General features: G+C 50.3%; 1 protein-coding gene across 2 annotated transcripts; it reads right to left on the bottom strand.

The window, feature by feature from the left end:
* Positions 1 to 1,756: 1,756 nt before the first annotated feature.
* Positions 1,757 to 14,329, bottom strand: CLDN14 (claudin 14). 2 transcript variants are annotated; one of them, XM_036075272.2, is made up of 2 exons: positions 13,914 to 14,329; positions 1,757 to 2,876 (listed from the first exon to the last, which is right to left on the bottom strand). In XM_036075272.2, exon 2 carries the CDS (start codon positions 2,828 to 2,830, stop codon positions 2,117 to 2,119), a length of 714 nt encoding a protein of 237 aa, XP_035931165.1. In that variant the 5' UTR covers positions 2,831 to 2,876; positions 13,914 to 14,329; the 3' UTR covers positions 1,757 to 2,116. The 2 variants fall into 2 exon arrangements, with proteins under 2 accessions (XP_035931165.1, XP_077915867.1); XM_078059741.1 differs by lacking the exon at positions 13,914 to 14,329 and adding an exon at positions 11,282 to 11,301.
* Between the last annotated feature and the right edge of the window lie 599 nt (positions 14,330 to 14,928).

Here is a 14,928-nt window from a genome sequence, read left to right as displayed (position 1 = left end):
TGCCCAGTAAACTGTAAGCACTATTATTATTGGTCTTTCCCCTGAGTAAGAGATAGGGACATTAAGTATTTTAGTAGTGACAGAATTCAAGAAAGAATTTGAAAAAAAAGCGATTTTATTTTTTCTTTAATTTGTAATAGGTCTATTACCTAGAATAACTTCACCAGACACCTTCTAGACCATGACCATCAAGGCAGGACTGACAGAATGTCATTCTGTTTTTAGAAGATTTTATTTCCCTTCTTCATTAGTCTAGATTGATTTATTTTTATAATTTAAAGAGTAGGTTAAAATCGCTTGTTTCATCCTACATGAATGATGCCCTTTCTGGTCTAACTCCCTGGCCTGGATGGGATGGCAGATCCCCACCCTCCTAGCTTTTCAGGCTAAAATGTATTGCACTCCCTCCTTCCAAACAGAGGTGGCACCTGTTACCTGGGGTCATAAGGTCAACAAAAAGTGGTGTAGAGCTGCTCCTTTAACCCCCACTTCTTCATGTCGGGAAGGTGTTCCTATTGCCAGAACTCAGCAACAGAGTAGTTTAGGAGCTGTGACTGGTAAGGCCTCAAGGAACCAGAGGGTCTCTCAGTGGAAACACATTACTGCTGAGAGCCTCTGCCTGTAGGAGAAGCCCACGGCGGCTGGGTTTCTCGTCACCATCTCAATGGCCTGGAGGACCCTGTCAGGAGGAAGCGTGAAGTTAGTGGAGTATAAACCCACATCTGGCCTTGTTGTGTCCAGGGGCTCCAGGCTGCGGCCTGCCTGGCCCTTCGACCCTTGTCCGGGAGCCTCCCTGGGATTCCACCCCCCTGGTCCTGGTCGCCGCACCGGCGAGCCTGGCCAGCTGGCTCCATGTCTGTGCTGACCTGCTGTGGCTCTCCTCTCTCAGGCAGGGGCTGCTGGAGCCCTGGCGGTCCTTCTCCAAGGCCCCTTGAGAATGGAGGGATCTGTGTAATTGCTGCCCTATGTCTAGGTCTCAGGCTCAGCCCTTCCACAGGACAGGGTATGTTCTTTACACGTTCAGAACTCGAGGTTCGGAACAGAGGCATAAGCAGGGCACCACAAGGCACGTGATGGGCAAGGCTGTGAAATGGACAGAGAAGAGGACCACGGTCCCCAGGCTAACGGGAGAGCAGTGTGTGTGTGTGTGTGTGTGTGACAGCTCTCTGACCATGTGGTTTAGATCACAACCAGAAAGCATCATCAATGTTCTTAGAGCAGTGAGAGCTCATCTGGTCCTCTCAGCAGTTCTTTCCAGCTAAAGAAGTCCACACGCTCTATACCCGCCCTGATGGAAGCTGCCTTCCTGCTTCCGTCGCCAGAAGACAAGCCAGAGGTGTCCTGCGGGGCCCTCGGGCACGAGCAGTGCTCCTAACTGGGCTTCTTGCCAATGCCCAGAGAGCCAAGCAACCAGGCGCCTTTTGCTTTGTCTTTTGAATGCTGACTTGTGCTTCCTTACTAGTGGGAGCTACCAGCAGAAAACAACATCATCTTTACTGTGGGGTTTACCGCAACCATCTTTCCCCCTAGGAAGGCCTGTACTTCCTGCCCTGCCTCTGGGCTTAAGCTGGAGTGACTTTTTGGTTGTGTTGCTCAAGCAGCTTTTAGATGAATATCAGCCCGGCCCTCCTCTGATTTTCCCATCATGTGTGGGTTGGGGCCACTCCCGGGGTGTCCCCATTGCTTTGCAACGTGGGGCCCTGACAGCGTGCTGTGGTTCCGAGACCTCAGCCGACAGAATAGACTGGAAACGGAAACGGATACTGTCCATTTTATTAACAACCACATCCAAAAGGTTTATTCCTGTATTGCAAACAAACCCCACAGACCAAACTCCCAAGTTGCTTTTCATTCAGCTGTTATTAAATCACCCACATAAATACATATAATAAATAAAAAACCAGAAAGGGTGAAGTCTTTGGTATATAGAGCTTTTCTCCCCTTCTCTTATTTCTCCCTCCTTCCCTGTGTTCTAAGCCCACTCCCTCGTGCTCATATCATTCCTCTGGACACAAATAAGTAGCCCAGGAGTCAACGTTGTGCCGGGACCCGGCATCGGGGCGAGTCTGGGTCCCGCTGCGCCTGCGCGCTCGGGGGAGGGACAGGTCCTGGGCACTCACACATAGTCGTTCAGTCTGTACCCGCTGAGCGAGGCCGAGGTGGCCGAGGGGGCCCGGTTGTCCTTGAAGGCGGCGGGGGGCCGGTAGGCGGGTGCGGTGGTGGCCGTGGTGGCCCTGGGCTGGGCCTGGTAGGGCCCGGCGGGCCCCTCGTCCTGGCAGGAGAGGCAGAGCAGCGTGCCGCCGATGAGCGACAGGGACGAGGAGATGAAGCCGAGGTACAGGGCCTGCCCGATCTCGAACTTCATGCTGCTGGGCAGCAGCGGGTTGTAGAAGTTCTGCACCACGTCGTTGGTGGTCCAGGACACGGCCACCATGCACAGCAGGCCGGCCAGCAGGAAGAGCGCGCCGCCCAGCACGGCCAACGCGGTCTTGGCGGGCGTGCCCTTGGCGCAGCGCGTGCACTGCATGCCCACCACGGCGCAGGCGCACGCCGCGCCCGACAGCAGGCACGAGAGGACCATGAGCGCGCGCGCCGCTTGCAGGTCCCGGGGCAGCGCCAGCAGCGAGCGGTACATCTGGCACTGGTAGATGCCCGTGCTGTGCCACACGCACTCCATCCACAGCCCCTTCAGGTAGGACACGGCCGTCAGGATGTTGGTGCCCACGTGCGCCGTGCGGCGCCAGTGCGGCAGGACGGTGGTGATGAGCGTGCCCACCAGGCCCAGGAAGCTGAGCAGGAAGCCCAGCAGCTGCACGGCCGGGCTGGCCATGGCCCCGGTGGCGGCGGCCGGGCTCGCTCAGGCGCCCGCCGGAGTCCTAATGAAGCCGGAGGCGGGGCGGGGGGTGGGGGGGGAGAGAGAGGAAACGGGTTAAAGATTATCTTGATGCGTTTCTTTCTGCTGCCAGAACTGAGTTTTCCATAGGCAGTTGGTATGACAATTAGCATATTTTTATAAATCGTTTCTGCCCCTTCCTTGGGTGAGAGAGTAAGCTGCCTAAGTTTTCCCCGGAAGGCCAGAGGGGAAGGGATGACGGCAGAAATCTGGCGGGCCGGGGCTTCCCAAGGACCCCAGGGAAGGGCGGTCCACGGCCCCCGCTTCTGATCTGTCAGCACTGAGCAAGCCCGTGTGGGAAGTTCTACCTTATGTCAACCCTGAAACACTTCTGCTGCATTTGAATCTCATGGCGTACCGTTTGGTCAGGAATCACTTCAGTTGTTAAACCGACGCATGGACTGACAAGAGTTAAGGTGTGTGCTACCCCTGACTTAGAAATTAGCCTCGGATGGCCCGTCAGGATGAAATGACTTCGGAAAGTGGGAGACTTCCCTGTGCTCTCAGGAAGGGAGAGATTTAGCAGCCACAAGCAGGTCTCATGCTTCCTTCCAGAGTCCTGGAGCTGGATGTGAACTTAGAGATTGCCCGCGGATGCCAGGGGCCAGGAACGGCCAAGGTCACCAGCGCCTGAGGTGCTGGGGCTCAGACCACAAATCAGCGACCACCCCCTCCGGGCAGGCCACCTCCCCTCACACTTCTCTGCAGAGGGGTGGCCTTGTTGTGAACCAGGTACTGCTGCTACCTGCCTTCCAGAGAGACAGGAATGCGGAGCCATTTCAGAGGTTTAAAAAATTCTAACCATGGCAAAATCCAGCACACTTCTGGGGGGCAAGGACCCAGCACCTCTGTAGTGACAGACAAATAGGGGACACTCAGGAAATATTAGAAGGGAGGAAGGAGAGAAGCAAGGAAAAGGATGCGAGGAAAGAGTAAGGGAGGAAGGAGGGTGGGCGGGTGAGCAGAAATACCCCAGTGAGCCCCACAGGCTCCTCTTTCTTGCCTGGGGCAGGGTACCAATCCATGTTGCCACCCCCACCGGCTGGGTGACTCTCGGGGTGTCTCTCTGGGCTCAGCTTCCTTCTCTAACATGAGGGCGCTAGACTCCATGGCCCCAAAGTGTCTCCTGGTCCTGAAGGGAGAAAAGGGGCGCTTCTCTGCTGATGACAAGTCACTTCAGCATCCTGAACCAAGGAAGAACCCAGTAGGCAAAACCCACTCCTTCCTTCATCTCAGTTAAGCGTGGGAAGGCTGCAGGGAGCAAACTGTGGGCTGGCAGGGCCTCTCCCACCCAGGCCATGCAGACGCTCACGGTGACGGTCTTGAACCCTGGGTCCCTGGTGGAGAAATCCCCGACTCAATTACAGTACAGGATTTGGTTAGTAACAAACACGTGACGTTTCCACTGGGGGCCTGTGCCATCATCTTGCTGGATTTAAAACTACGTACTGGGCTGAGATGTCTTAGCCTTGTAGCTAATTCCTAGCTCTGTGCTGGTTAACGATTCCTAGCTCTCTGTGGGTTAACAAGCAAAACTAGGGGACAGCAAAACACTGTGGTGCCAAACAGGACACGCAGTCCTCTGGCAGTGGGGACAATATTAGGGTTTGCACAGGCATTTTAAAGGATGATTTGTTCAGGACACAGTGTTTTTCACACACACCTCACACTGACTGGTCACCTGCACCTTGTCTCCCCACGAAGGATTTTTCCCTCCACTCAGCAAGTGCACACTCTGTGCAGGTGCTGGGCTCAGGGTGGGGGGACCCTGGCAGTCCCTGTTGCCCAGAGCAGGGCCGGCTGTCCTGCAGTCACTGCCGGGGAAGAGATGGGGCCCACCCAGGGGTCGCTTGATGTGTGGGCCAGGGCTGCTTCAGCGACCCTCCGATGCGCTGAGCGCCCTAGCAGAGCTGACACCCAAAGCACCAATTTCTAGGCATAAGCGGTGCTGGGCGCTTCTCGGACATAACGCGGCCCAGTTTATTCCCCCTAGTAACCCAGGGATGCGGCAACTGTTCATCCTGTTTTACACACGGGGAAACTGAGTGCAGGGGATAAAGTTCCATGCCTGGCCAGGCTGGTCTTTTCTGTGGTTTAATTCCTCCTTCAACCACTACCTTTCTCAAGTAAATAGGAGTGACACTGGTGTGAAGACCGCAGGGGGTGGGGGGAGGGTATCATCAGTGCCTTCTGGAGAGTTGACTCTTCTCCCCAAAGACGTCCCAGAACATTGGTCTCAGTCCTTTTGCAGTGGGCCAGGTGGCCAAGGTGACCAACCGTTCCGGTTTGCTAGAGACTGGGAGGCTTTCAGTGTGAAATCGGGATAGTCCCAGGCCAGCCTGGACAGTTGGTTCCTCTAGGTAGCCCAGAGGCTGCAGACTTTTCCAGATGACCTTTGGGATGCTTCCAGTCCTGCCTCGACGCTGTCCCCAGGCTGATGGCCACGCAGGCTGTCCCTGGTCCAGGGCATTCTGAGACTTCTCAAAGCTTTTGTTTGTCAAGGTCAGTCATTAAGTGCACTGATCCTCAAGAATGTGGCATAAAAGCTAAGCCTGCTTGACCCCATTAGTCTAGGGAAGTGGACCAGAAGTTTATTGGAGGTCTAAATATTTATGGAGAGCCATGACTGCTAATATTAGAAACCATTAGGTTCCTATTTTTAAACTTGTACTAGAAGGATTTGCTAATTTAAGAAGTGGGTGTTAATGAGCCCCCAACTCCCAGCCATCAGCTCTCCCACCCCTTCCCTGTAGTTACCAGCAGCTGCTACTGGCGTTAGGTCATAATTCAGCTTCCCCGCAACCACTTTTCACTTTGGGGCTGTTCGGTGGAAAAACAACCTCAAATGAATGCATCTCCTTGGAAACCACATAAAATTCATCCCTGATACTCCGGAAGGATCTTGCCCAAGCATGCCTCCCAAGAGGGGCAGTGCATGCAGGATTCAACTAGCCAGCGGGTTGAAGAGCTGCAACTGCTTCACCTATGGGCTACTCTTTTCCTGCAGACGTGTGTGTCCTTGTGGAAACATTAGCTAGGGAGATGTGAGTCCAAGACAAATATGGTCCTAAGAATCAAGTTCCAAAAAGACCTTGACAGGCTGGGTGGGTGGGGCTGAGCGTAACAAGATAATGCATTTCAGGAATAAATGTTGGGTCTGGGGTTCACAGAGCCCCCAAAGCACACCCCTGGGTGGGCAATACATGGCTTAGTTGTGTGAGCGAGCAGGATTTAGGATGGTGTTTCTCAAGGAATGTTTCTGCAACGCTGTGTTTGCAGGATGTCTTGTGTGAGGAGTGTAGATGTCAGGTGGGTTTGAGAAGAGCTGGTAACTGCAGGCCTTCTCACTGCTGGTAATACGCAGGTGTGCATTGTGAACCTCCCAGAAAAGTCTGTGTAGCATTTCCTAAACTTACTTACTCGTCTAGAGACATCGTCTCTTGACTTTTCTAGGGAACAACTTGAAGTCAAATCACTTTGGCAAGCAAACTGAGAGGTTACAATTCCCTTAAAAGTTTAATGGCGCAATGATGAGCTAGAGTTGCTACAAAAAGCAAAACCAAACAATTTGATTTTCGGGAGGCTGAATGAGCACAGATAGGAAGGCCTGCAGGATGTAGGGTTTGCCCCCAGCAGAGTCTCAGAAAGCCCCAGGGCTATAAAGTATCATGAAAATCCGTGAAGGGCAGCTGTGAAAAACACCAGGGCACTGTCAGCCCCTCAAACTGGATCTGGTTTTATGAGCATGAGATCTGAAAGGTGAGGGGTTTTTTTCCATATAAACTTTTATGTTGCTCCTTCCTCTGTTGTCTGTGAGCTACTTTTTTTTTTTCTTTTTTAAGGAAAGAAAGAATTAAAAAAAAAAAAGAGCAGAAACCCTTAACACATGGTGGAGTCTCTCCATTGTGTTCAACCTCCCAGTCTACCTGGACTCCAGCTGTCTCCCAGTTAAGTGTCATTTCAACAGCAGTGGCTAGTGGGGATAGCCTGGTGGGGGCAAGGGACTGAGGCATTGTTCACCCAGCCCCCTGCTCCTGCTTTTTTACTGTCCAATAAAAGATGTCCTGGGCACATCCAGTTCATTCTTCATTTGGTGGAGTGTGAGCTCACATGTCCTACCGGCCTCACACCCACACGGAGGGCCGGTAGGACATTTGAGTCACACGATGTCCCCGTCCCTCACAAGTCTCACCTTTGGCTACCTGTAGCTGTCATCTACCTCACCCCTCAAAAACTCAATCCCATTACAAGTAGCTCACCTCTGGGCACACATGGCTGGCTGGCCCTTCCCCACCCACACTGCTGAAGGGCATGTCAGACCTGTCGTGGGGGCTGTGGGGAAGGAGGGCACAAGCCAGGCGTGTGGGAATTTCTTTACCCTGAATCCCCTGGACACTCCTGTCTGAGGGAAGAGTTGGAAGGTTCAACCACTCAACCAGTTTTCAGTGGGAGCAGATTTAGAGCCGTCTGGGAATGAGCCATCACACACACATCTGCCCCGAGGGCTCCTGACGTGGTGTTAGATCCACAGTGGAGACAGCATACAACCTGGTTTCCTAGAGCTTATCAAGGAAAAGGAAGGGCTGCCTTTAAAGGAAAATGGTCCTTGGACCTTGTAAGAATGCAGAGTTGTCTCAACTTTGATGTTCAGCAATTCAAGAAAACGTCTGGTTCAAAAAACCTGTCTGTTCTTCTTGTCGCTCCAACCGGACTGGCTCTTCATTGTTGCTTAGATATTTCACAAATGTCACATCTTGGGAACTAAGAATAAACTCAAGGGAGATTTGGATTCACCTTAGTGAGATAAACTAGCAAAACTAACATGAGAGAAGAAATTACTTTTATGCTATGTCCGAATGAAGTAACTCCAACTAGTATTTCCAAAGTACATGTTGGACACTGTGTTTCTTATTAATGTACAGAGCAAATGGATCTCTTTCCTAGACGCTTAGGTATACTCTGGAGGTACGATTATAGTACATCTTCTTACACAAATATATAAGAATCATGAGAAAGTGATCCAAGTAATATTTTGGAAAAACCATTTCATATTCATTCAGGATGGGCCATACCGTGGGGTTTTTGGCTCTAAGAATGAAGTTTCCTTCATTACCATTCCAAACGTTCTGTAACTTTCCTTGGGTTATTTTTCAGACTGGCAGGCATCTGTATTTTAAATTTATGAGGACTTCTCTGCCATCTACACATGTTGCAGAAGAACTGCAGTCTTTCTGTGACAGCCAGAGACAGAATAATTGTATGACTAACTTATTACTCTCATGGTGGTTAGAGCTTGCCCATGTTATTCAGGGATATCAATGTGAAATATCTTGCCCACGTCATATAGACATGACAATTTATAGATTAAAATTTTCCGCTCTCTTTTGGATGACTAAAGAAAAATCTATCTTTCATAACAAGGACTGGTTTGGGGAGAAGCCTGGGTTAATACAAATGAAAACCATGGCTATGTGGTTAGATGCTTGCAGAGACCATTTTCAACTCAGCGAGATTGAACAATCTATTGATTTAGTGAAAACTTCCAAGTTTAAGTAACCACAGCCATAAAAATTCCAAACCATTTCTCAGGAGGCATTATCTCTCTAATTTCAACTCACCAGACTTCATTAGAATCCATTACAAATACGGCAGATAAATATTTCTAAATGAAATTATTGAATTTCATTTAGTAAAATACACTGCTGCCTTTGCATAGCTGTTTTTCCTGACAAGATAGTTGTCTAGATTTGCTATGTTGTTGTTTTTCAAGGTATAGGTGAATAAAAACCTGTTACACAAGAAAAATATTAAAAAGTATGGGGTGCCTGGGTGGCTCAGTCGGTTAAGTGTCCAACTCTTGGTTTTGGCTCAGGTCATGATCTCAGGGTCGCTGAGATTGAGCCCCGGGTTGGGCTCCGTGCCCAGTGGGGAGTCTGCTTGAGATTCCCTCCCTCATCCCTCCCCCAACTTGTGTGCCTGCGTACTCTCTCTCTCTCTCAAACAAATAAATAAATCTTAAAAAAAAAAAAAGTAAAAAGACATAGGTATTGTCTAAAGTGTTAAATGATGATTAGATGATTCATAGTTAAAATATTCCAAGGGAAAGTTTTATATAAGGGATGTTATGGGCTGAATTATGCCCCCCGCCCAAGAAGATAATGTTGAAGTCCTAATATCTAGTGCCTCAGAATGTGACTTTATTTGGAAATAAGGTCGTTGCAGACATAATTAGTTAAGATGAGGTCATACTGGAGTAGGGTAGGCCCCTAAACCAATAAGACTGGTGTTCTTATAACAAGATGGCCTTGTGAAGACATGGAGAAATAGGGAGGACACCATGTGACAGAGGACACAGATATTGCAATGATGTATCTTCAAGCCAAGAAATGCTAAGATTTGCCAGCAACTCTCAGCAGCTGGGAGAGAGGCATGGAACAGTTTTCCTCACAGTCTTCAGAAGGAACCAACCCTGGTGACTCCTTGATTTTAGACTCCTGTCTCCAGAATTGTAAGAGAATAAGTTCCTGTTTTTTTAAGCCACCCAGGACTTTGTTACAGCAGCCCTAGGAAATCAATACAGGGGACTAGCTGAATGGCAGCACGGGGAGTTGTAGAAAAAAAGCACTCATGTCTGAATATGAGATCCTTCCCAGAACAGGCATTGAGCACAGTCTGATGACTTCACATTTGTCATGGAAAACAACAAGGCAGTAGTTAACTTTATGTCCCAAAGTGTAGAGAGGACAGAATCTAAGGAGAGGTTAGAGAACATGGAGAAGGAAGAATTTGAAAGACTGTAGTTGTGGAAATTCAAGAGCAAGTGCCAACTACAGTAAGTAACCCATACAGCAATCAAATAACTCAACCTCTCCAGACTGGAAAAGTGTATATAAATCCACTGATCCCATGCTGCCAGGCTTTCCTGTGGAAATCCAGTAAGGCTCAGTGGGACCTCCTTTTGGGACTTAATGTCAAAACAGAAATGAAAACAAGCAACAGGACATTGTCCTAGCTGGGCCGGAAACCTCCATGAATAAGGTAACTCTTCTATGAATTTTGTAAGCCTGTGAGACTGAACTGGGAATATATTGCAGTGATTAAAAACGTGGTGTCAAATGCAAACATATGACTGAGATTTATTAATGCTAAATAAAATACAGTTAAAAATTATGTTTAATGTTCATTCTCTGTAAATTTAGCTTTTTGAGCCCAGGTGCACAGAAGCTGTTAGTTATTAATGATAAGAGTAAAAGCAATCACAGCTAAATGTACTGAGTCTTGGCATATGCCAAACATTGCTAAGTGTGTCTGTTGGCATTAGCTTATTTAATCCTTTAAGAAATCTATGATGAGCATGTTGTTGTCCTCATTTACAGATAGGGAAACTGAGGCTTAGAGAGTTTAAGCAACTTGTCCAGGGTCACACTTGGGCTGAATCAGGGAGACCAGTGGAGACTCCCGTGATCATCCAGGTAGGCGATGCCAACAGGGACAAAGGTGGGTGCTGAAAAGAGGTGAGGCTGACAAGGTTCACTGACAGGTTAGCTGTGGGGTGTGAGAGACAGGTGTCAAACACAGCCCCAGGGATTCTGCTTGGGCAGCTCGAAGAATGCAGTTGCCATTTATTGAGAAGGTAAAGACAGTAGGAGGTGGGTAGGTTTGGAGGGTGAAGGGCAGAAAAGAGTTTTGTTTTGAACATGTTGAGTTTGAGATGGCTATCACTGCCCAGGTGGGGACGCTCATGCTTAGATGTAGACGTGCAGAGTTCAGGAGGAGAGTGGACTGGAGAAGGCCATTTGAGACACAACAGCATAGACCTGGGATTAAGAGCCATGAGACTGGATGCGAGCCACAGAGCCTGCCCAGTGGCTCCAGGAGCCCTCCAACATCGGAGATTGGGTGATGAGGAGGAGACAGTAGCTTGGGACGCAGGAGTGGCCACGAGGGAGGAGGCAACCCCGAGTAGTGAGTGAGGACAGAGATCCACATTGGAGAGAGTGATGCACATGTCAAGTCATCAGGCAAATCAAGTAATCTGAGTACTGAGAAATGATTGTTGGATTTAGCAACACGAAGGGAACGTCAGACCCTGGTAAGCACAGTTTTGATGAAATGATTGTAATGGGTTCAAGAGAGGACCAGGATAGGGCACATGAGCCCAGAACATTCTTTTGAGAACTTAGACAATCAAGTGCCCTCTCAGCACCCCCCAGAATTTGTTCTTACTACCCCAGTCCTCTTTCTGGGACCCCAGCCCCTCCTGGGCACTCAGCCCACCTCATGTATTAATCTTGGCCAAGAAGTTACCCCATAGGGCCTTTATATTTTCCTGGATGGCCCCTGAAAACAAATCTCCTCCTGTCCCTGGCCCCAAAGAATAATACTCACATTGGTAAGGATATGACTGGCTCAGCCCTCGGAGGGAGACCAGCGATACTTCCAGGTATGTGCTTTTAAAACATTTAAGAAGTTTAGAATTAATTGGGTCAGGTGTGAAATTTCAGATTACAGAAGTCTTCATAAAGGCAAAAGCCTCGCAGATGAAACAGTGCACGGCGTTTCTAGCTTAGTCTTCAGACATATACAAAGGGCCATGTTGTGCATTTTCTCTGAAGAGTACGGGCCACCATAGTTTACCTTTGCCCGTTCTCAGGATGGGCTACATCATTTGCAGAAGCCAGTGCAAAATGAAAATGTGGGGCCCCTTGTTCAAAAATCATTAAGAATTTCAAGACGAACGAAATATAAGCTAATGCGGTGCATCAGACAAGCATGGGGCTCTTCTGAGGGTGGGGTCCTGTGGGAACTGGCGGTTGCAGGCCCTTGCAGCCTGTCCTACTGGTTATGGATGGAGCCAGGAACTGGACGTTGGGATTTTTCCTCCCTTAAACCCCTGAGTACATCTCGTTGAGATGTTGAAAGGAACAGGAGACACTTCTGCAGTGTTCTGCAGAATAAAAAAATACGGTTGCATATGTTTATTTTTTCCTCATTTAAGTGTAGCCCAGATGCCTCTGTAAACACCTGCCAAGGGGGAGCCTTTGGAAAACAAAGCTATTGCTGATGTCCTGTGCCCAAGAGTGGCCTCCAATGGAAACAGACCTGTCGTTCTAAATCTGTTTTCACTTTCCTCTTGTTCCAGGGGGGCTGTAGGTGTGCGCGGCATTGGGTGTGCACGTCCAAGTCTAGGAGGGAACAGCTAGCTGCCTCTGGGTGGCTTGCTTCTTGGAGACTCTGCTCCAAGCCCCCACGCTCTGGCAGGGCCCCCAGCCCCTAGCGAGAAGTGGTGGGGCACCAGAGTCCCAGCTACTCCTTGTTCCTTCCAGAGTCCCCCCCACGGGACCCTCCGAGAGCAAGCCCCGGGCACCCTCCCGGCACACGGCCCCCAGTGGAAAAATCCTGGTGTGTTATTGCTGTTGGCAGCCCCGGGAAAAGCCTGTGGCCCTGGCGGCCATTCGTCCCGCAAACAGTGTGAGGCATACGAAGATCAGCTGGAGGGAGGAATGTTTGAGCCAAGAATCACTCCTGAACTGGCAAGATGGACGGTCTGCATTTTAAAAAAAGACATCGGAAGAAGCCTTGAAAACAGGCTCTTAGACTTCTTGTTCTGTGTAATGGAAGACATTCCCTGATAGAAGTGAGGGAATGATTTTTTTAAAGACAAGAATTGACAATTGTATTGATTTTTATCTAAAAAAATTACTGGAAAACAAATATTTATAGTAACATTTTCACAGTACCAAAGGAAGAATCTGTGTTTCTTCCCTATTTGTTTTTTTATACAGGTTGAAAGCATTGGTCCCATTATAGAGGTAGGTAAGTAAAACACAGTAACCGTAAGAGATTTTTGCCGAGCAGATGGTGCCAGATAAGAGTGGAGGCCGACTTCAAGGCTCACTAATTTGGGCAAACAGCTCAGCCTTACATGACTCACCTGGCTATCTACATCATAACAGCTGCTTCCCAGAACTGTCTAGAAGATGCTGAGATAATATATGTAAAAACTTGTAAGTGCCGTAAGGACACTCAACGAAGGCAAGGCCTGTGCCGCTGAAGATGTATCATCATTACGGATAAATCCATTCCTGACTCCATCCAAGCCAGCCGGGACAGCCGGGCTGAGCCCAGACCTGGTGCTGAGTCGCTGGAGAACGCAGCAATGGGGCTCTTCTCTGGTTTCCCAAGACTTCAAAACGAAACTGAGCGATTAAAAGATTTTGGGCCTTGAAAACTGCAGGAATTAAATCTCTCGGTGGGAATGTGCAGCCAAAAGCCGGTGTCCTGAGTGACTCCACGTTTGGGGACCCTGTCAGGGCGCTAATCCCAGATCCCTTTCTACTTTGCCTGTGGCCCTCCCCGCAGGCCTCGGGAAGACCGCCCATCCTGGGAAGACCATGGCAGCTGTTGGCAATGTGGGGTTCAAGGTAGCTGAAGGATTAACTCATGGATCAGATTGCATGGAATTTCCCCCGTTTTACCCTTATTAAGAGAGATCTGTAACTTTCCTGGCCCTTCTCCCATGCGTGCATGTGTGCTTGTGTGTGTGTGTGTGTCTGTGTGTGTTGGCGGGGAGGGGTGTGGGTTGTGGAGAGGATAAGGCTCCCACGTCTGGAAACTCTGGACGCTCCGCCTGGCCCTCTGCAGGAGAAACAAGCCAGTCACAGTGCAGAGGGTCAGCGACAGTGAGCTCAAGCTGACGCCGCCTTGGAACACTCAACGGACTTAGTCCTTGCCCCCAGACCGGGGCCAGCCAGTGATGAAAGGGTTCTGCCCAAACACTCAGGAACGGGGTCTTGACCTTCCTGGGCTCATTAGGAACCCAGCTGCCCTCACACCCGGCTGCTGGGGTCCCCCCAGGGGCCGCCAGGCCCCCTGCAGCTGTCTTTCTACAGGGGGATATTGCCCGTCACCAAGAGAACCCTTGCCTGCCCACGGCTCTGGTCGGCGGGGCCTCACAGCCCCCAGACAAATGACTGTCAACCCCAAACCCTCCCGACTCATAGCCTCACCCCAAACTCACATGCAGAGGCCCCGAGTCCCGTCCGCTTCATCAGGTCCCTCGTCGGTGGGGCTGTTCGAGTGCCTGGCTGGGGGCCAGCCCGTGTGAAACAAGGATTCCTCGGGGACGCTGCCGCCCTCCTGTCTTCCCTCTTCCACCAACTGGAGGCTTCAAGGCCAGAGTATCTGAGAGAAAAGTATTACCTTGCCGTTTGAGAAGGGCCTGCGTGGGCACATGTGCTATGGGTTGAATGGTTAACTGCCCTGTGCGCGGTGGGAGGCAGCCGGGCCAAGGCAGACATTCAGGACCAACCAGAAATGTCATTTCTGCACGTTGGAAAAGTGCCTGATACATCTGAACATAGTCATCTCCTCCCTCAAACACCCTCCGGTGACTGTCCAGGGCTGCCAGGATAAAGCCTTGACTGCCCAGCCCAGTGCCGAAGGCCGTCCGCTGTCAGCCCAGCCCACCTGCCCACGCTCCCTGCCCCGGGCCCGTTGGCTGTGCACTCGTCCTCTTCGTCCTTACGCGTGGCTCCCCTGCAAAGAGCCTGATGCCTGCCCATGATCCATCCCCTCCTGTGGCCCTGACCTCCCACCCTCCCCTGAGCCGCTCACCTGGCAGTCGTCCCCACACTGCTTGGGACTTTTATCAAATTGAGCAACTCAAGAGTTTCTCAACTTGCAGGCTATGCTCTGGACACAAGCCATTGAATTTTGACCAATATGCAACTGTGTTCTATTTTTTGGCTACAATTGCAGATGCGGGCATTTAGGGGATGTCTGTTGGTAGAGTGTGGAACTGGGTGGGTCGTAGGGCGCTGTGTGGAAGGAGGGACGGTTTGCTATGAGTCATAGATAAGGGACAAGGTGAAATGTGAAGCCCGTGCCAAAAGAAGAAGGTGGCTCTCTTGGGATGCCCGAGAAGTTTGTTGGAGAACCTGATAGGACTGGGCATAGTTCTGAAAGGTAGGATAGCCCCCGAGGGTGGCCGAGGGAACGGGGCTGTGCTGGGAATCCTCCAGCCCATTCTGGGC

Source organism: Halichoerus grypus, chromosome 1 (assembly GCF_964656455.1).
Source record: "Halichoerus grypus chromosome 1, mHalGry1.hap1.1, whole genome shotgun sequence".
Taxonomy (NCBI): domain Eukaryota; kingdom Metazoa; phylum Chordata; class Mammalia; order Carnivora; family Phocidae; genus Halichoerus; species Halichoerus grypus.
This window is presented reverse-complemented; position numbering and strand designations above follow the sequence as displayed.